The 21,740-nt window shown below is 40.8% G+C and overlaps 1 protein-coding gene across 2 annotated transcripts in view; it reads right to left on the bottom strand.

The window, feature by feature from the left end:
* Positions 1-21,740, bottom strand: part of Sdk1 (sidekick cell adhesion molecule 1) — an 880,893-nt gene that overhangs the window by 567,045 nt on the left and 292,108 nt on the right. For both annotated transcript variants that reach the window (XM_040751271.1, XM_040751272.1), the window contains exon 2: positions 17,865-18,024. In XM_040751271.1, coding sequence (XP_040607205.1) covers positions 17,865-18,024 — 160 coding nt within the window. The remainder of the gene's footprint in view (positions 1-17,864; positions 18,025-21,740) is intronic.

Genomic DNA, 21,740 nt, shown 5'->3' with positions numbered 1-21,740 from the left:
TGATGCTCAAGTGATCCATTTCTCTGATACTCAAGAGGTACCCAAGCCCTTCCCAGTGGAGACCACTGTGAGTTCACTTCTCCAGCATCCTAAGCCCAGTGAGCTACAAACTGCTACACGGAGTCAGGACTTCATTCTGTCTCCTGGGTCAGCTCATTGTCACGCACGAATTAGGTATTATCATGCTGTTGGTGTGTGAATACATAATGTCCCCATAGGCTCACTTGTCTGAACACTCGGTCTCCAGTTGGTCATGCTGGTTTGGAAGGATTAGTGACCTTTAGAAGATACAGATTCATTGGAGAAAGTGGGTCACTGGGGAGGTTTTAGAGCAGGCCCTAATTCCCGTTTATTCTGCTTTGGGACTGCCTAGGCAACATGACCAGCTGCCTTAAGCTCCTGGTGCCATGCCTTCTCCATCATGCTGGACTGTATCCCCCTGAACTGTGGGCCACAACAGAACATTCTTTCACTTAGGCTGCTTCCTGTCAGGTATCTGAGAAATGTTAATAACGAGTGGTCACTGCAATTAAAGCAGGGTTTTCAATTTAAGAAAATCACTTATTTCCATGCTGCCAACCTCAGAATTTCCAGAAATAATTTTTGGAACTGCAGACTCCTTCTCACAAAGTTCATGTCATTCTGTGTGGAAGACCACTGCCACCTTCAGGATGAGCTGTGGCTGTCCATAGGCAAGGTGGGCTTGGGCCCACACCAGTCCTGGCTCCACCCCAGTGTGGATGTCTCTTAATATAATACATGCTCCTCAAGTTTTTTCTTTTCCACATGCCTGACACTGACAATAACTTTGTTTTTTCAGATGACAGAAAAAGTCTCAGATATAATAATTTACCTTGTATAATAATGACTGATTCTAGTTTCCATCTCTAGGGCTAGAACAATCTCTCGCACCCCACACCTCCCTAAAAGCCTCATCGGTACTTCAAAGGACAGTGAGAAAAAGACACTGTTTATATAACAGCCTTGCTTTAAGTATAACATTAGTTTTATAAGTTGGGATGTTTTAAACCTATGTTTGAAGCAAGAAGGGATATAATAAATGATCACCGGATAGAATTCAAGAGCTTCTGAAGCCAGACCTGAGATGGTACTTAGCTGGATTGTAGACCATGTTCATAAACAAACCAAGAAAAAGCTTGTGCAAACTGACTGATAAAAGGTTAATATTCAAAATATGTACGAAGCTCCCTAAAACAAAGTGGGCAGAGATACTCAGCTGAAGAAAGGTAAATAGCCAAGGGGTTTGTGAGAAGGTACTCAGCGCATTCACCATCAGGAAAATGCAAACCCCAACCACGCTAAGACGGCACCTCCCAGGTCCTAAGAACTTAAGAACCATGCTAAGGATGGAGAGAAGTAAACATCTTTGTCCAGTGCTGCTGGGCATGTAAAATGAGACAATACTACAGAGTGAGCATTCTTTGACAAGCTAAAATGAAACTACTATAGACATAACCTTGCTTCTCTGAAAGGGAACTGAAATCAAGCACATGAAGACATCTGAAACCCATGTTCGCCGAAGCTCCATAACACCCGAGCTCTGGAAAGAACCCAGGAATTTGTCAGCACAGGAACAGATGGAACATGTTATATGTACAGAAGAGAATACTATATAGACTTAAACCAAGAAAGCCAGGTTCCCACCAAGAACACAGATGAACCTGGCAGACATTATGCTCACTCAGACAAGTCAGTCAAAGGAGGAGAAACATAGCAAGCAATGGTGACAATAGAGGAGAGCAAGTGGGGGATGAGGCAGCACCAAAGGAAACCAATTTTTACTTAGATAACATGAAAAAAATCCTAGCAATGTGCTGTGAGGCATAGAGGACACAGCTAGCAATATGGTATTGTGTATTTAAGGTTGACCAAGAGACTATCCAGGTGTTCTTTTAAAATGTTGTAAATTCTGTTTATTATCAGTGTGGGTGTGCATGATGTGTTGGGGATATGCAACACACAGTGCACATGTGTAGGTCAAAGGACAACACTGTGTTCCCTCCTTTTACCTTTACACAGGCTTCAACGATCAAATTCAGGTCAAAAACCTTGTGTGGCAAGAACCTTTACCCCCTGAGCCATCTTGCCAGCCCTTCATGTTCTTATATAAAATCTGTTGAAAAGACAGGATGGGGGAAAATGTTTGCAGATGATCAAAAGTTGTGACAACGGTGTCAGGGTATATGCTTCGCTCTAAACTCACTGACTTGTGTGCACTATACATAGACAATGCACTGTATGTCTACTATATCTTATTAAAATAAAGCACAATGGTTGAGGAGATGGATTAACATTGCAAACAGGAGGACTGGAGTTCACATTCCTAGAGTCACTGACAAGGCTGTGCATGGTTGCACACACCTATGACACCAGTGTTGGACATGCTATGCAAGCTTGAGGAATTGAGCTTACACTCCCAGAGCCATCAACAAGGCTGTTTATGGTTGTACATACCTATAACACCAGTGTTGAGCATACTGTGCAAGCATTAGAACCTGAGTTCACATCCCCAGAGCCAATAGTCCCAGTGTTAAGAGAGGGCTGAGACAGGATGAATGCTATGGCTTTCTGGCATAGACTTAGACCTACAGTCAGTGACAGATCCTGTCTCAAGGCAATAAGGAGGGGAAGAAAGTGATGGAGTAGGACATCAGACCCTGGCCTCTGAGTGTACTCACACTTGTACATATGCATACATAAAACCAAACCAAATAAAATAAAATAAAAAGATATATTGTTGGGGTTATAGCTCAGTGGTAGGGTGTTCACTTCTCATGTCCATGGCCCTGATTAAAAGGTTTAAGTGATAAGACATTACAATGTTTTCATTGTATGGATAACAACAACAACAAAAGTATCATCCTCAATGATGAAAAAAAGGAGTAAGGACTTGAGGCCTGAATCCCTTTCACACTGGGACGGGGGTGGGTCATGAAAGGTTGCTTGTACACAAACTCCCTAATATCTGAAAAGCACAGCAGTGTTTGTTCTGGCTGTGGCTATCTAATCTTTTGAAGACATGTCTTTTTACAAAGTACAATCAGAGAAGCTTAAAACAACTCAGGCAAAAGACAAAGTGTTAGTGTGTTCTATTTGCTCTGTACCAAGTAGACCTGGAAGCATTGATATTCAACTAATCGCTCATCTGTTTTTATTCGAGTATGTCCAATTAGTCACCCTGGAAAAGAGAACCCAGAGGGATAATTTTAAGTGAATAAAACACTTGGACAATACAGGTAATTCAGCAGTAAGCAAATATTAATCAAAGTGAGTCTCCCTCTGATAACCTTTTGGTGGTCCTATGGCAGGACTCATAAAATCTTTTATGATAAGGAAAAAATCCATTGCTGAGCATTAATCTTAAAAATTCTGTTCTATTATGAGGAACAGTTCATCCCAAACAAAATTAATTAGTGAAGACAATCAGAACATACCAAAACGAGCACAAAGAGTCAATGTCGTGTATTTAAATTACAAATCAGACTGGAAGGCTTCAGGCTTTGATTGTTGTGTACTGTAATTACAGAAACGAGGTGTGCTGAGATCAGGTTAAAGCAAAATCAACAGAAGGAGCATGGGGACAGGTCATTGGAGCACAGCTCTGGAGAGATGCAAGGACAATTTGATCACAGCCACATAACCATGTTTATATAACTGTTACCCATTCTACTCTTTTTTCGCCTTTTAAGTATCTTGTATAGATGTAAAATTCTTATGAATTTCTACAATAATCTTATATGCTAATGCACAAAAATAGCACGGCTTCCAAACAACAGGAAGAAGTGGATAAGAATGCGAATATTAGGCATATGCTGCTGTGTGCTGCCTCCGAGGATAATGTCGCACCAGGGGAAAATCTACAAAGAACGTTGTGAAGTCCTCCACCTCTTACCGGAATTCCTGCACAGATTATGTTCACCTAACAGATGGGAGTATTCATTGTAAGCCGACTGTTTATAAACACACATTTTTAAGCAGAGAAAGTTTCCTGGCTCATTGTAAGAAGGTATGATAAAAATCGTGGTACCATATGCTGTTTCAAGCACAAACAATGTTTGCTCCTGCTCCAGTCAACACTGAGCCAAGGTTCACGTGTACACACCACACCAAGGTGGGGTCCCGCTAGACCAGCGTAGTGCTCCAGGAAAGTGGAAGAGCAGATCCCATCAATGCCAGGGATGGCAGGGCCATGTCTGCTGGAGATAGCATCTCAGCCATGAATGCTACTTGGAACATGCATCAGGACCACTCAAGGCTTTCTATAGGAAGCTTCTTAAGATCCATTCACACCCAGCAGGGCAGGAACTGACACTGGAATAGATCTGAACCTACTCCACTATTTTGGACACTACTATAGGAGCATGTCTCAAAGAACAAAAGATCACACTGGCTATTCTTAGGTTCACTCCAGAGCAGAGAGACATCACACAGCCAAGTCAGCATAGCTGCTGGGGCCTGGTGCTGCATAAGAACTGGCCTGAGACCCGAAAGGTGAGGAAAGAAACATGGCAGTGGTTGGACATAATGGTGACTGGACATGACAGTTGAGGTAAGATGGTGAAAATAGGATATGGAGATACAGCACTGTGGTGATGGAATACAGTGGTGACAGGACCTGGGAGTGATGAGTGCAGCAATGGCAGGACACATTGGTGGACATGACACTGGTAGAGACCTTGTAGAGTTAGTGACACAGCAGTGGTGAATCCACAGCGGTAGGTAGTAGTGGGATGTGGATGGCTGTGGTGGGCCATGCAGGGGTGAATGAAATACAGGGGTAGAAAGGAAACAGTGGCACCAGCACAAATGGGGCAAAAGGGTCTTAGCAGTAACTGGGGCAGCAGCTCAGATCATGGCGTTTAGTGTCAGTCCCTCAGCAGACTGGCTTCTGGGATGGCTGTGGTACTTGGGGGAGGGGAGGTATTATTTCACACTACTATGTCTAACCTTCCCTGTTCCCACAATTCAAAAGTCATTTCACTATCTGTGCAAAAACTCGACTCATGAAAGACAGTATCAACAGTTTCTTTCTGAGATTTACTTCAGTTTAAAATCTACTCCAAATACAATCAAAATAACTGCGAGGAAGATTAAAACAAGACCAAATAACAATGACCATGGCTTCCTGCTGAATTGCCTATGACCAGTCATTAATGTAAAAAGCAAACAAACAAACAAAAAACAAAACCTAAGACAAATTTGGCTGATAATATGGAATTTTTTCTAGAAAAGAACTATTCAATTTCTAGAAATGTATGATAAAATATAACTTACTTTTAGAAGTTACTGCCTGGTAGCCATTCCCAACAAAAAGATACTAGGACTAAAAATACTCATCAGGGCCACAAAACCACACAGATTAAGGTCCAATGTATGTGTCTTGGACCTTGGACCTATTCAATTTCTAGAAATGTATGATAAAATATAACTTACTTTTAGAAGTTACTGCCTGGTAGCCATTCCCAACAAAAAGATACTAGGACTAAAAATACTCATCAGGGCCACAAAACCACACAGATTAAGGTCCAATGTATGTGTCTTGGGTGGGGATGTAGCTCAGGTCGTCGAGGGCTTACCTAGCAGGCCACACACCTATAATCCCTATGCATTATAAGCAGGAAGATCAGGAGTTTGTGTAATCCTTGTCTGCATAGAGGATCCTAGTTAGCCTGGGCTAGGAACTCTGTCAACCAGTCAACCAACCAACCACCCAACCAACCAACCAACCAACCAACCAACCTACCTACCTACCAATCAGTAAAGTACTACTGCTAATAAGATGATGATGATGAAAATTTGGGGCTGGGAATGCAACTTAATGGTTTAGTGTTTGACCAGCAACAATGATGTCCTAGTACACCTTAAAAAAGAAAAGAATAAGAAAATAAACTCAGTGGGGATGGGGGAATCCATAAGTGGTAGGAGGCTTCCCTAGTATCCATAAGGCACAGATTCAATCCACAGCACCAGACAAGAAAATCCACTAGCTACAAGTATAATTTTATGCAAGTATGATACCTATTTTGCATGAATAAGTAATCAGATTTTATAATAAGATTTTATGTCTTTGACAAAAGCTCATTTTTTTTTTACAGTTAAAAGGGGGGTTAGGGAAATACACACTAAAAGCCACATGTAGGTTCATGAAATCACCCCATCTTGGGAAGGTTAGATGATAATTACGTTTTCAATTTTATTTTTTTTATAAATCCCCTGTATTAAATTTTAAAAAACAATAATCCAAAATGGAATGAGTCTCTCACTGACTGTTTCCTCAAGCAAAATAATGATGAAAAAAATCCACACTGGAATTTGATAAGAAAATAGATATACAATTCTGAAGGTGTGCCTGACTGACAGGTCATACATGTTGGGGCAAGTTGAAGGTTATGTCCTTAGAAGAGTTAAATCATCAGTACGAAGTTAAAGTATACAGTATAGGAAAGATGGAGTTACCCATCAGGAACCCTGCATTTGTAAAAATTACCATATACACGTGTGTGTGTGTGTGTGTGTGTGTGTATTGTTTATTTAAATTATTTTAAATGACGAGGGAAACTTAACAGGTGCCTGTGGGTCTGGGTCACACTCGGCAAACAGGTAGTAGTTGTGTTAGGGTTCAAATATGGACATACAAAGCTTCCAGAGACCAATGGGATGCCAAGTTCCCAGACGCTTCTCACTGACAGCTACCATGGATGACTGTGTTTAGACTTTATCCTACCACTGACAAAGCCAATCCAAAGTTCAAGAGTCACTGTTATATGCCTAAGTCTCTCCAGGGCTCTGTTTGTTTGTTTTTGTTTTTTACCAATGTAAGCAATGTTTTGAAAACTGTTCATTCTTTCCTTCTTCATCTAATCAGGGGCAGAAAGGTGAAAATCTCCATTTCATGAAGCTCAAGAATGTGACAGGAATCGGTCTGTCAGATCTGGCATTATTAGGATTAAACACTCTCAAGGCAGTAAGAATTGAATGTCAGAAAACCTTTGGGAAAAATGGCATTGATTTTTTTATGGATAAAAATCTTTTATTCCATTTGTGATTAATTAATTCTTTATGATGTGAGATTCTCTGTAGACATAAAAAAATGGGGACCATTACACCAAGACTGAAGTATGAAGACATATGTTACTCTCTACACAGTTAAAAATATCCACACCAAGGCATAGTGGAAAAGGGCCCTAAACTATAAGCATTATAACAACACTAGTGAATTAGGAACATACAGTTAAAAGCTTCTGGCGTTTCATTTGGAAGTACTTGTCAACAATGAATCATATATTGGGTTTTCCTCCTGCTAAGGTTTTTTCACTTAGATTCTACAATGATCCTAAGACAGAAGACTCAAGAGAGATTAATTATCTACTTCCAAATCATCTCCAATAAAGACTTTAGGAAACCACATGCCAGTTCTGTTTAGGAAATTCACCAGGAACAACCCTATCAGCTCTGACTACACAGCAAAGACAAGACAGACAAAATGAAGCCAGAGACCAATACGAACAGCACACAGCTTTGTGGGATCCACACGAAGACTGGCTACACCTTATTAATGCTAAAGGTCTAAGTCAACTTACGCTGTACAAGCCTGGGAGCTCAACGTGGGTCATTTTTTTCATGGAGGGAGATGACAATCCACTCTTAAATTCCCACATTTATTATCCCCATCTTCACAAACAAAAGAATAATTTGATGCCTTAGAAATGGAAGATTATATTTTTAATGATATAATTCATAGTTTTATGATAAAGAAGAAAGTCAAAGGCCTATCACGAGTTTCTAGCACAAAGCTGTGCTTTCTTTAGTGTGTAACTCCAGATACTGAAAAGCAATTCCTGCCGTGTGGGGTGATAAACGAGAGCTGGGATGGGGGTATTAGGAAAATGCCCATGGAAATAACTCTTACAAGAGAATTATCAGATCCACATAATTCTAAGCAGCAAGGCTACTTTCTCAATGACTTTTAAGCCATGCACACTGATGGAACAGCTAAACAACTAGGCCTGTGTAATGCATGGGTCACTAACATAGTGGAAACAGAAGTGCACACTATAGCCTTCCAAGAATACTGCAAAAGGACTATAGCCTTTCAGGAATACTGCAAAGGGACACCCTTACAAGCAGTATAATTAGCCCTGTGGTAGTTTATTCCCATTGTCATCTAGATAAGAGCTAGAGCCACCTGGGAAAAGAGCTCCTGGGCACGACTGTGAGAGGGATTGCCTAGGTTAGATTAGCTTGTGGGCGTGTCACTGAAGATTTTCTTGATTTGGTTCATTGAGAAAAGAAGACCTGCCCTGAATGTGGGCAGCATCACTCCATGAACTGAGGTGCAGGACTAAGAAGGAGAAAACAAGCTGAGGACCAGCATCTGTCTTTTTGACTGCATATGAAATGTGATCAGCTGCTTCCTACTCCTGGCATCATGCCTTCTCTTCCAGGATGAAAACAGGTTCTTCCTTCAATTGCTTTTGTTGGATGTTTCAATCACAGCAACAGGAGAAGTAACCAAGGTGACTCTTAGCTTTTAAAAAGAGACGTCTTACATTTTTGGTTGTGAGACTAGCCTTTAACGGCTGAGCCATCTCTCCAGCCCCTGGCGTACAAATAGACTTTGAGTGCCCATCCCACAATGAGGGATGCTCTCTCAGCCTGGACTCTTGAAGAGGCCTAGACCATACCCTGGATGACATGACAGACTCTGGAGATCCACCATGGAGGGCCTCATCCTCCCTGGGGATCGGAGTGGAGATTGGGTTGGGGACTGGGGGACCTGGTGGGGAGGGATGGGGAGAGGAAGGAGAGGGAGCTGGGCTTGACATGTGAAACAACATTGTTTCTGACTTAAATAAAAAAAAAAAGGAAGAGAAAAAAAAAGAGACGTCTATGGAAACAATGGCTTAGGAATGAACACAGAGAGATACCTGAACATCAGTGAATGACTTAGCTGATGGGAAAGAGGCCTGGGAGAAACTTAGCTATAAATTCTGAAGGAAGAATCCCCATGATGACAGACAGCCTAGTGGGGGTAAAATGTGGGTGTTTTGGTATCACTAGAGAGCTCCCTCTTCATGTAAGGTACTCAGTGACTACCTGGCCAGAGTGACTTGACTATGATGCCATGTAAATGTGACTAATGAGATGAGAAATAAGCAGCTCAAACATGCTTGTAAGGCATGAGGCTACTAAGGGGTCTAGGAGTGCAGACTCTTTCTCAAAGCTAGTTTGGTGTTTGCCACTGTCTGACACTGGCCACTGTTTGATGCCAAGGCTGTCCTCATTCTGACCTTCTCCAATGAACTTAACATCACTGGCATTTTTTATTAAGATATCTTGGATTAGGGACATAGCTTGATGGTAGAGGTCTTCCCTTGTAAAGACCCTGAGTGGGATCATCAGCACTATCAGCAAACGTTGTACTGATAATAGTTTTAGTAAAAGACCTATTGACTAGGTTAGATTCATACAGTAGTTGGGAAGGGGGAGACATTCACAGCGCTTGGCTGTCCTGTCTAGAAGACTCACTTAAGTTTCTCACGGAACCATTCATTGCACTTTTCTTTGTGTGGGTTTTACTCATCTCTTATAAAAGTTATCCCCAGGAATTTAATAATTTTTATTGATACTGTGAAATTTCCTCATCCTTTTATAAAACAGGAGAAAATAGCTTTTCCCTTAGCCATTCCTATTTTTTACTGGAAATAAAAAATAAAAAGCATCTATCAAGTTTCTATTGTTATTTTGCCACAAAATTGAACTACAGAAACGGGTGTCCTCAGAAAATGATGAAATTCTTAGACTATCCAATTATTCCGACTGTTATAATAGGCATACTGCACTAGCATTAAGGAACTCTTCACACATAGGTTTGCATACAGACACACACTGGGAATATAAATATCACAGCGTTTTCCTCAGTGTAGACTGAAATTTACAGATGTTTCCTGTAAAAATTGTATGCAAATCCACCTCAGACACCTGTGCAAACTTAGCTTAATTACTCAACTGCTATTGATATGACTATGTTCTCACCTGTGCCTAAAAGGTGGCATAAGTATCAATGTGAAACTGAACATTTAAAATTCACCAAGATCCACAGGCATCCTGTAATACAAGCTGCAGAGAAAATACTATTCTTAGTCAATGCTAGAAAAGGTGAAATTACATTATTGTCTCCTTACACTGTTAGCATTTTCCTGACACCAAGGGAGGCAAAAATCGGTGCTCACTCTCAGGCAGGGCAGCAATCATTTTCATCCTTGTTTTACAATTTGAGACTTACAAAGGTCTCATGAAGGTTAACACATGATAGCTGAAGGTGTTCAGAGGAGGAAGTAGATGAAAAGAGTAATTTGGAAAAAATATGCTATTTTTAAGCAGATTTTACAACTGGACAAATTGATGACAAAATACAAAGGATTCTTGATAACTCATCTCAGAGTCTGAAGACCTCAGTGAACAGAATGTAATTCATCACTTCTACCGTAAGCCATTCCTGCTCCAGAAGAACGCATGTCTCCTCATTGTGCTCCCAGCAAAGCGAGAGTGAGACAACTGCCTTAATGGTCCATATATAATGAGTCCCTACCTAGGTCTTGCTTCAATACAAACAGTACTATTTTGTCTTCTTGTGGATTACCACCACATATTTCAAGTGAATAGGTAAATTTTGTTGCCAGGAAGAACAATGAAGAACAAAATAAAATCTAAATGATATACCTTTTCACGTATTTAGGTTAACACTAAGTTTAAGAAGCTGCTTGTATAAGGTACATGTGGGCTTTAAGAGTAAAATTTTGGGCTGGAGAAATGTCTCGGTGGGCATGGTGCTTGGCTTGCAAGTACAAGAAACTGAGCTTGATTCCCAAAACTCATGCCAAAAATCCAGATGTGATGGTGCACACTTGTGAGCACTGAGCACTGGGAAGGGGGAGACAGGCATGCCTCTAGGATTTGCTATCATCCTGCCTTGCCTAGGTGGTGAACTCTAGATGCCAGTGAAAGACCTGGGCACAAGGGGAGAAAGAAACAGGGTGGAAAGTGGGTAAGTGTCTGGGGAAGGCAGTTGAGGTTGTCCATATGCATGAACTATCATACATAAAATCACACACACACACACACACACACACACACTTGCTGCTATACAATTGTTTCAAACAGGATGCCCATGATGATGTAATGTCCATCTCACTCAGGTGCAATGTCATTTATTCCTTTATTCCTTTTCCTTCCCCTAGGTGAGGACCAGCAGAAAGACTCTTAAGGGAGACATGCATCTTTCTTCTGTGAGGAGAGAAAGAGATCACTGAGCAGGATACAGAAAGACATGGTGCCTAAACAAAAGGCCTGGCCTTGGGCAGCTCCATTTCGGAAAACTACTGAAGATCAGGAAAAGAAATTTCTTTCTAGGTAGCCACAGCAGGCGCCCAGCTGTGAAGGCCTCCTAGCCTGATCTTCTCTCCCCACAGAGAACAATATTTGGGGTCCTACTGCTTCCTTCTTGGGGCACACAGAATATGTCGTTTGATTTTTATGAGCATCCACTGGCATGAGGTTTATTGTATCACTTAACAGATGAGAAGACTAGATCAAAATGATGAACTTCTCCAATGTCACTTAGATAGCAAGATGAGAATCTGAAGTTACTAGAGCTCAAGGCATTTGTGTACAAGCTGGCCACGCACACACAGCTCCTCTCATTTCTATATTCCCTGTCTGGGTTTTTTTGTTGTTTGTTTGTATGGTATTTATTTATTTATTTTGCTTTTACACTAAAGAGCCAAGCCCCATATCACACAATAACACTGAGGAATATTGCTGGTAACCACTAGAAGATTAAATGTGTGTCAAAAAAAATAGGATGTTTCACACAGCAGTCTCTCAATGCTGACAACACTTGAGGTGTGGTCAGTCCTGTGATGGTTCATAGTGATTATCAACTTGACAGGTCCTGAGATCATCCAGGAGACAAACATCTAAGTATGTCTGTGAGGAGGGTCTAGCTGGGTTCAGGGTGGGAAGAGCCATACTGACTGCGGACAGCACCATTCCAGGGGCTGAGGCCCCAGGCTGAATACAAAGGGGGAGGTGAGCTGAGCACCAGAGCCCAGTTTGCTCTGCTTCCTCATTGAGAACCTCATGATTTTACCTCTAAGAAGGGCTGTGCCCTCAAGCTATGAGCCCAAACCCTCCTTTCTTAAGCTGCCTTGGTTGAGCATTTCATTCCAGCAACTCAGAAAATAATTAACACAGCCAGCTCTTCCAGGCCTTTACAGCAGGGCACACAGCTAACCTGCCCAAGGTAACAACATCATGCAGGACTAGGAGCTGGGATTCCAATTTAGAACTGTTCGAATCCAGTGTGCTCTGGATGGCTGTGATAAACAGTTCCCCACAAAGTAGATAACTAGGGATAGGACCATATTAGACAAGGCTAAAAGTCAGACATGTTAAAAGGCAGAAACAAGTAAACAAGTGCAGGTTGATAACGAAGAGAGGAGTCAGATGCACAGTGGGGATAAGAGCTTGTGAGGTGGAACCAGGCAGCTGTTTCCTTGGCTTGGTGTGCAGACCAAAGCAGCCAGCTTCTGAATTGGCTACCAAGACCAAAAAGCAAGGGTTATAGGAAAGCTTACAACCACATGTGTGGAAGTGGAGCTTTGATAACACACACACACACAGAGTGAGGGCAGGAGGGCAAGAACAAGAAATATTCAGACAGACAGACAATCAAGGCAAGCTGAACATGGGTCGTGGGTCATATATTACAGTCTAAGGTAGATGGGGGGGTGAGCTGGCCATGTGTTGAGCTAATGCTCCATGTAGCTGACTCCCTCTTAATTCATGAAAGCAGCATATTTTTAATGACATTTGGGCCTCTTGAATTATGTTGGCACCACTAGCCTCATTATGCTCAGAAGCAGAGCATCCGGCATGACAGTCCTTAGGAAATGATGACTACAGAGACCAAGCCTCGGGAGCTCTTAGGTTGGATTGCCAATACCCACATGGTGGCTCACAAATGTCTGTAACTCCAGTTCCAGGGTCTGATGCCTTTTCTGGTTTCCACCAGTACCAGGCATACATAGAATATACAGATACACATGAAAAAAATGTATACACAAAGAATAAAAATTAGAGTGAAAAATTTAAATTAGATTAAATTGTTACCAAGAAACACAACTATTGGTAAGATGCATACATACTAAAAATCAAGGACAAAGGCCATCTATCAAAATCACAGCAGACAAAAGCAAGATGACATGGCTATTCTAGTATCTGATAAAGATGACTACAAACCAAAGCTAGAGAGAAGGTTCAGTGCTGAGAAATGCTTGCTATGCAAACACGAAGACCAAAGTATGAATTCCAAGCACCCATGAAACAGCTAAGTGTAGCTGCACAAATCTACCTACAGCTGTAGTACTCTTGGGGAAATGGACACAGGAGGCTTGCTGAGGTTTTCTGGCTGCCAGCCTAGCTACAGGTTTACTGAGGAACCCTCTTTTAAAGGTATACAGTAGAGAGTGATAAAGCAGGAGACTTGATATCTCCCTGTGACCTCTACATGATACACATAGGCACACATACCTATATTCATGTGTGCAAACACATATACCATACACACAATTACATTTCCAGTCACATTTACATGTGCATACACATAAAGAAGGCCACTACATATTAATAGAGGGAACAACTCATAAAGAAGATACAAATCCGTAAGTATATTCGCACCAAACCACAGAGCTCCCAATTTCATAAAACAAACACTAATGGACAGAAAAGGTCAGAGATATCCTCATACAATAGCAGTTGGTGGTTTCAATAAACTATTCTCATTTTTAGATAGGTCATCCAAACAAAGATCAGCAAAGAAACCCCATAGTTAAACTGTATCATAGGTCAAAGGACTTAATGGAAGTATACAGAATACTCTGTTTAACAGAAACAGAATATATATCCTTCTCAGCAGTCATGAAACCTTCTGTGGGCCTTCCCAGCTCAAATTAAGATTTAACAAATACAAAAACAACTGAAAATTTTAATCTTGTCAGATCATAATAAAATAAAGGCGGAAATCAGTACAGCAAGAGAAACCATGGAAACTACACAAATAGATGAAGACTGAGCAATAAACCCTTGAATGACCAGAAGGTCACTGATAAAATCAGCAAGAAAATTAGACCCAACAATCATCTAAAAATGAAAGTACAGCTTACCAGAACTGTCGGACACCACTAAGGCAGTTTTAAGAAGAAACCTTTAGCGATGAGTGCTCATATTTTAAAAGCAGGATAATACCAAATAAATAACCTAATGATGTACCTCAAGGTCTTCAAAGATCAGGAGTAAGTCAAGCACAAAAGCAAAGAATGGCAGAAACAACTGAGATGGTAACTAAAAGGTTAATACATGGAACCAATCAGTACTGATTCTTCAAAAGCACAACCAAGGATAACAAATCCCTAGCCAAACTAACAAAACAGAAGACCTCAAATACTAAAACTTCAGAAGAAATGGAGAAGGCTACTCCAGATGCCAATGAAACTGAGAGGATCATTAGGAAATACTTGAAAACTTATATCCCAAATTCAAAGCCCTGGAAATTCTAAAAGGAACTGATAAATGTCTAGGAAGCATTGCCCTAAAATCAAACCACACACATACTTACACACACACACACACACACACACACACACACACACACACACTACATGCACACACACCAAATGAACACAGATGCAAAAGTTATTAATAGAATTCTTGCATACTAAATTCAAGAACACATTAATTAATACCACACACCACTACTTTGTAGGTTCCACTCCAATGTATGCGAATGAGCAGACCTAAGGGCAAAGTATATGATCATCACCATAGCTGTGGAAAAGGCATTTGACAAAGTTCAACATCTGCTTGAGATAAAAAGCCTGAAGAAATGAGAAATGGAAGGAAAATATGTCACTACAATAAAGGGTACATATGACAAACCTACAGCTAATATTAAATGGGATAAAACAAAGAATTTCTTCCAAAGTCAGGGATGGGACAAGGATGCTCACTGTCCCCACTTATCTGGTATAATGCTTCAAGCTTAGCTAAAGCAGTGAGCCCAGGGAAAGCAAAACATGGACACAAATAGGAAATAAAAAAAAAACAAACCAAAACTGTCTCATAAAAACAAAAAAACTGAATTATTCCTACTTGCAGATGATTTTATTCTACATCCTAAGACCTGAAAAGACCTGAAAGACTATCATAAGAAAACTCCCAGAAATACATACACTTGCAGCACAGTAGCAGGATGAAAATGATATACAAAAATCAGTAGTGTTTTTGTACATCAATACCAGAGTTACCAAGAAAGAAATCAGGCACAGCAAAAACAAAACAAAACAAAAAACCCTAAACCAAACAAAAACCACCACCAACAAAAAACACAAAAACTATTTATAATAAGATTTTTAAAAAATCTATCAATAAATCTAAGCGAGGAGGTGAAAGATCTCTGCAACTGCAATTTAAAACACTGAAGAGAGAAATTGAAGACATTAGACATTGGAAAGACCTCATGGATGGGAAGAACTAATATTGTAAAGATGACTATGTAACAAAAAGCCAGTTGCAGTCAGCACAATACCCATTGAAATTCCAAATATTTCTTCATTGACCTGGGAGGGGGAAAAGACTCTAAAATGTATACTGAATCACAAATGACTTAAGTTCCCACTACCTGACCTCAAATCATACTGAAGAGCCACAGTGACAAAGACATAATGGCTCTTATATAAGACAGACACACAGATTGATAGAATACAGAAGCCATGCTTAAATCCTCCCAGCCACCTATTTTTTGACAGAGATGGAAAAAAATCATACATTAGAAAAACAACAGCCTCGTGCTAGAAAAACTTGTAGAATGAAAGTAGATCCCTATCTCTCACTCAGTACACACACAAAAATCAATTCAAAATGGATCAAAGACTTTTATACAAGACCAAAAGTCTGAAATTGCTAGTGAAATTATAGAGAGAACACTTTGAGGTACAGGCACCAGCAAGGACTATCAAAACAGAACTCAATAGCACAGTAAATCATTTCAGGAGCTGGCGTGAGGGATTATATGCAATTAAGATGTTTCTACCCAGTAAAGGAAACACTCACCAGCGTGAAGAAGCAACCTACAGAACAGGTAAAAACTCTTTGCCAACCGCATAGTAAACAGGGGATTAATATTAAGGTATATAAAATACTACAAACTTTAAACATTAAAAACACCCAATCAATAAGTGTGATAGTGAACTGACTAGACAGTTCTCAAAAGAAGAAATACAAATCACCAATAAATGTTTGAAAATGTGTTCATCATCCTGAGCCTTTTGGGAAATGTAAATAAAACCTTCAACGAGATTCCAACTCATCCCTGTCAGAACGGCCATCACCAAGAAAGAGCAAAGAAGAAACACAACCCAGTAGCAAATTCTGGTGAGTCTGTAGAGAAAGAGGAATCTTTCTGATGCTGCTCAGGGAAATGTAAAATTATGCAACACTGTGGAAACATCAATCTCAAAGGTTCTCAAAAAGCTAAAGTTAGGTCAAGTGCAGGACCCAAGGCAGACTGCTCACTTAGTCGTACTGGAAAGCTGCTAAGTCAATGCACCTCAGAGATGTCTACACATTCGTGATTGTCACTGCACTACTCACAAGAGCTATGCAACTGAACCAGTCAAGATGTTTGCCAACAGATGAATGGATAACATGAACATGACACATATATTCAATGGAATGTTTTCAAACATAAAGAAACATGAAATGTTGATATTTGCACAAAATGGATGGAAATGAAGAATCATTGAGTTAAGCAAAATAAGCCAGGCTAAGAAAAAGAAGTACATATTTTCTCTCATATGTAAAAATGTAGGTTTAAAGGTTAAACCTGTGTGTGTGTGTGTGTGTGTGTGTGTGTGTGTGTGTGTGTGTGTGTGGTATACCTTCATATAGATCATGGAACTAGGAAGGGAATCATTGGAGGGGAGGAAGATTCCATAAAAGCACAAGACAGAACTCCCTGTGGGCACAAAGGGAACTGGATAGACAGGAGAGCATTGGGGAAAGAGGACAGTTACAACAATGTACAATGACATGTACATATGAAAATGTATATGAGTTCCACTCATACATTAACTTTAATAATTTAAGAAATTTTAACTTTCTTTTTCAAATACAAAGACCTGAGGCTGAAAGGCAGAGTTAGGGCTTAAGCCTGCTCGGTCTCTAGCTCTACCCACCGGACACAAGGCTCTGGAGCCAATGAAGTTCCTCACACCCCTGTGTCTGGAAAGGTGGCCAGTGCACAGGAGGCTCTCCATATTCCCTGGGTTTCTTGATGAGTAAGGGGGCTCTGCTCATACCCACTCGACCACCAATGTCCTTTTCCCAGCAAAAGTGGAAAAGGAAGATAGAAAGGATTCTAACAGCATGACTTCTAAAATCTCCTGATTTACACACCTACAGAAAATGCCTGGACTAGTCAGATACAAACAACACTTGTAGGTGGGGTTGCCACCAAAATGGAAAATTTATCACATTAAAGTACTGTGTGGATTACTGTCCCTGTTTGTTTAACTAAATGGACCTACTGTCACAAGTAAAATGATCGACACCTAAGTAAAAACACCTTTCAGAATAGCAAGCCATGTTGTAATCACACACAAACTATCCTTTGACCCTCAATGCCCTGGGACTTGATTCGGCACTGCCAATCTTTAGTCATCATGTATGACAAGGCAAAGATTTCAACACATAACCTCACAATTTTATTTCAAGCCATCAATTACTTATATTCGCTGCTGTAGGTGGTGAGCTCACTGTCGTTGTGGATCCACTTGAATTCCAAAGGCCAGCTCCCTTCAGCCAGGCAGGTAAGGACAAGGCGGTTCCCTTCCAGGTGGATCTGTGGCAGGCCCGGCTCCGTTTTAAAATATGGTGCAACATCATCTGAGATATTAAAAATTAACAGTAAGAATGGAGAAAGCTTAATGAATCCAAAATAAAATAACCCAATTCAATCGATAAATCAACATAAATAATAATAAATTCCATGAACATTTCTAATGTCCAACAGTAGAGTTGAAGTCTATACAGCCCAATTAAGTAGCAAATAATCCCTGATACAGTAGGAAAAAGCAGCAACCTAGGAGATACTTCAGAATGCCAACGGGTCCATGAAATTATCAGGCATGCTCATACAAGTCTTTCCTCTTTAGAATTAATACCAGCCTATTATATGGATACACCAGGACATTCCTGCTCATGTAAGACACCGATTTCACTGTTTTTATTTATTTTGTTACTTTTGTGTGTATGGGACTACATTCACACATGCATATGCACTTGTGTTCCAATATGTGAGGTCATACATGTGTGAAGGTGTATCAGTTAGATGTTTGTCAGATGTCTTCTTTAGTGGCTAGCCACCTTATTCACTGACACTGTCTCTTCTGTGAACCCAGAGTTCAGTGGCTCTACTAGTCTAACACCCTGATTTCCATAAAGACTCTGTGTCTTCACCTACTGTGTGCTGGGACCAATGAAGTGCCACTACTACCTAGGGTTTATGCCTTGAGTTACTGCCCTGCCTTCCTCTGAAGATGGACTATGGATCAGAGTCAGTAAACCAAATAAAATAAACCATTTCTTCTTGTGGTTGCTTTTGTTCATGGTGTTTTTAGCACAGAAATAGTCTGTCTGTAGACTATAACTGGGGGCATGGCTCAGTAGAAGAGCGCTTGCCTAAAATTCCCCAGTGAGGGGCAAATCCTATAGTGATGGGGTAGGGTATGGATGATTAGTAGAACATTTGCCTAAAATCACCCCAGTGAGGAGCTGGGGTATAGTTCAGTGGTAGAACATCTGCCTAGAATCTTCCAGTGAGGGACTGGGGGCATGGTTCATTAGTGGAACACCTGCATAGAATCTTAAAGTAAGGGACTAGGGTGTGGCTCATTGGTAGAGCACCTGTCTAGAATTCCCAAATGAAGGGCTGGGGGTATGGCTCTGGGATTGAGCACCTTCCTAGAATCCCCTAGTGAGGGGCTGGGGATATGGTTCAGGAGTAGAGCACCTGCCTAGAATCCCCCAGTGAGGAGCTGGGGTGTGGCTCAGTGGTAGGGTGCTTTCCTCACAAGGACCAGTCCCAACCTCAATCCTTGGCACTACAATAAACAAACAAATGTGCATTGATCCCATGGGATAAAGCATGCAGCAGCATTGAGAATATGAAGACTGAGTAAGGCATTGTCACTTTCCCTTCTTAGAGCTGATCTAGATCTCATGCAGGAATATAAACAGCCAACTGTAAGGTGCTGTAATGAAATATGTCACTCAAATGTCAGGAGGAGTCACTAATCCAGGCCCTGTTGGGAGAGGTCCACCTGCTTTTGCTCCGAGCTGCTTTTTGAGTGCATCCTCTGGTTCTGATTGTCAGCTGTGTGTCCAATTTCCCTTTCTGCTATGTACTTCAGCCCAAATTATCCACTTCTATGACCCAAACAGTGCAATAAAGCCGAATTGCAATAGATATAACTCTGATGCCTTGGGGTTCACCGAGCCGCAGGCTTTATTAATGGCCTGCCATTTGCTCTCTTTTTAACAATAGAAAAAGAAATGCCAATTCATAGGGTTCCAGTGTCCTACACGCATGCCTCATAAAAAATACAACTTTTTGAAAGAATAAAGCTTTAATATACAAGTTCAAGAATGTGAATTTGTGACTACACCTGACAGAGCATCATCAATTTAACATATTATACAATGGCTTGGAATTTAAATGACACCACAGCTTGATTCGTCATAGAATTCACAGGTAACTACACACACCTCTACTATGAACAAATTGCTATGCTGGGTACTGCGATCAAGTAGGAAAATCCTTCTTAAGGAATAGCTTTATATACTAGGCAAGCAAATATCTTGTGATCTAAATGGCCATAGAATGGTTGTTAGCCCAGAGGCTGGCCATTCATTACAAGAAGAAAGGACAAGCACACATTGTTAAGGTCCTGGAGTTTTAAGCGTCTAAATTAAAATTATCACTATAGGTGTTTTAGCATAACCAGCATGTAGAATTACTTACCCCTCAAAGACCAGTTATCTTTCCCACAGAAAAGCACACAGTTGAACTTGAAATTTAAAGACAGCATGGACAGTTTGGAGAGAAAAAGAGTATATATGACTTGTTTACCTCAACACTGTCTTAGAACCCTGTGGCCTTGTAGCCACAGCAACTAATTTGAAAGGACCTAGGTAGTTGGGTCTATGGTAATACTAATTGAGCTACTGATGGTCACAAGTAGAAGGTAGAGGAGTGTTAAGAATCTCATCTGGAATTGTCTCTATCCTTCCCTCCTGCTCCCCTCGCATGCAAGTGATCTTAGGAGATGCTGGAGAATGTTAAAATGGAGCATGTTAACACCCAGATGCAGCTGCCATGAGGTTATCCTCTATGACGAGGTGGGGTATTGTGGGGATATGGTTGTTTTGAGGTCTTCCATGCTCTGAAAGCCCATCAATTCACTGTGGAAAAAAAGAAGTTTGATGTATCAGTGGTGCTCTATCTATGGTGAACAGACATTTGTTCATCTCCTCAGGAGAAGCTAAGAGAATACCTGGATCTCTATGCAGGGGTGGGTGCACAGATCCCCACAAAAACACATGACCTTTTTGTAGTTTACATGGGAAGAAAAATGCCTGAGAAGATATACCAGGAAAAGAAAACGAGTTAATTACCTAAGAGGTATTCATGAGACTCTGACCTGGGGAAAAGCCATTCACTGCTCTTTAGGAGGATGGAAACATCCCAAATACAACCACTATACCCTGCCTCTCCCCCAAGAAAATATTCTGAGTAGATGAGTACTTCTGTATTCTGACAATAAGCTCACTAAGTTCCCGTCTCTAGGATGAATAACCATGGAAAACCATGAAATTTCCGTTTTCACATACTTTTAAATAGAGCGTAAATCATTTATGAAACAGAGAGTCTCATTTGTCTGGATAACACAGATTTAAGGTCCATTCAAAAGAAAGGACCAGACTTAATGTTCTCTCAAATCAACATCATAATTTTATGACGTCCAAGTCACTTCCCCAAATGGACTTTTAAGATTTTTAGATAAATGTAAATGGATTTAACTTTACCTGTCCAACGAAAAGATAATCTTCTCATCTGGAAAGGGACTGTGACCATATGACAGAGCAGAAGCAGTTGCCATGGCGAGGAGACAGGTACAAGAAGCCAAGGCTGAGCCTTGTCTTGTGCACACAGACAGGGCATCTTCCTGGGTGTTTTAATTATGTACTCCACTACAGAAAATGTAGAAGCTATCAGAAACCTCTAAGGGCAGAACGGATAGGAAGCAACCCCTGGGAACTAGTAACATCAAGCGTCCAGCTAGTCACGTAACTGCTGCTGAGAATCCAGCTAAGACTGGACCTTCCTTATTATTTGCTTTTAGCTATCATCACTGTGTATGTAGATGGTGTGTGGGTGTGCATGTGTCATAGCAGTTAAGAGAACAACTTTGGGGAGTCAGTTCTCTCTTTGCAGTTTTATGTGGTGCCTGGGGAGCAAACACAGGTCATCAGGCTTGCACACCATGTGCTTTTTACCAGCTGAGCTATTTCATGAACCCTCCATCTTATTGGGGTGGGGG

The sequence above is a fragment of the Mesocricetus auratus genome, unplaced genomic scaffold (assembly GCF_017639785.1).
Source record: "Mesocricetus auratus isolate SY011 unplaced genomic scaffold, BCM_Maur_2.0 Super-Scaffold_100008, whole genome shotgun sequence".
Classification (NCBI taxonomy): Eukaryota; Metazoa; Chordata; class Mammalia; order Rodentia; family Cricetidae; genus Mesocricetus; species Mesocricetus auratus.
Note: the sequence above shows the minus strand (reverse complement) of the source record. Positions and strands in the feature narration are given on the sequence as shown.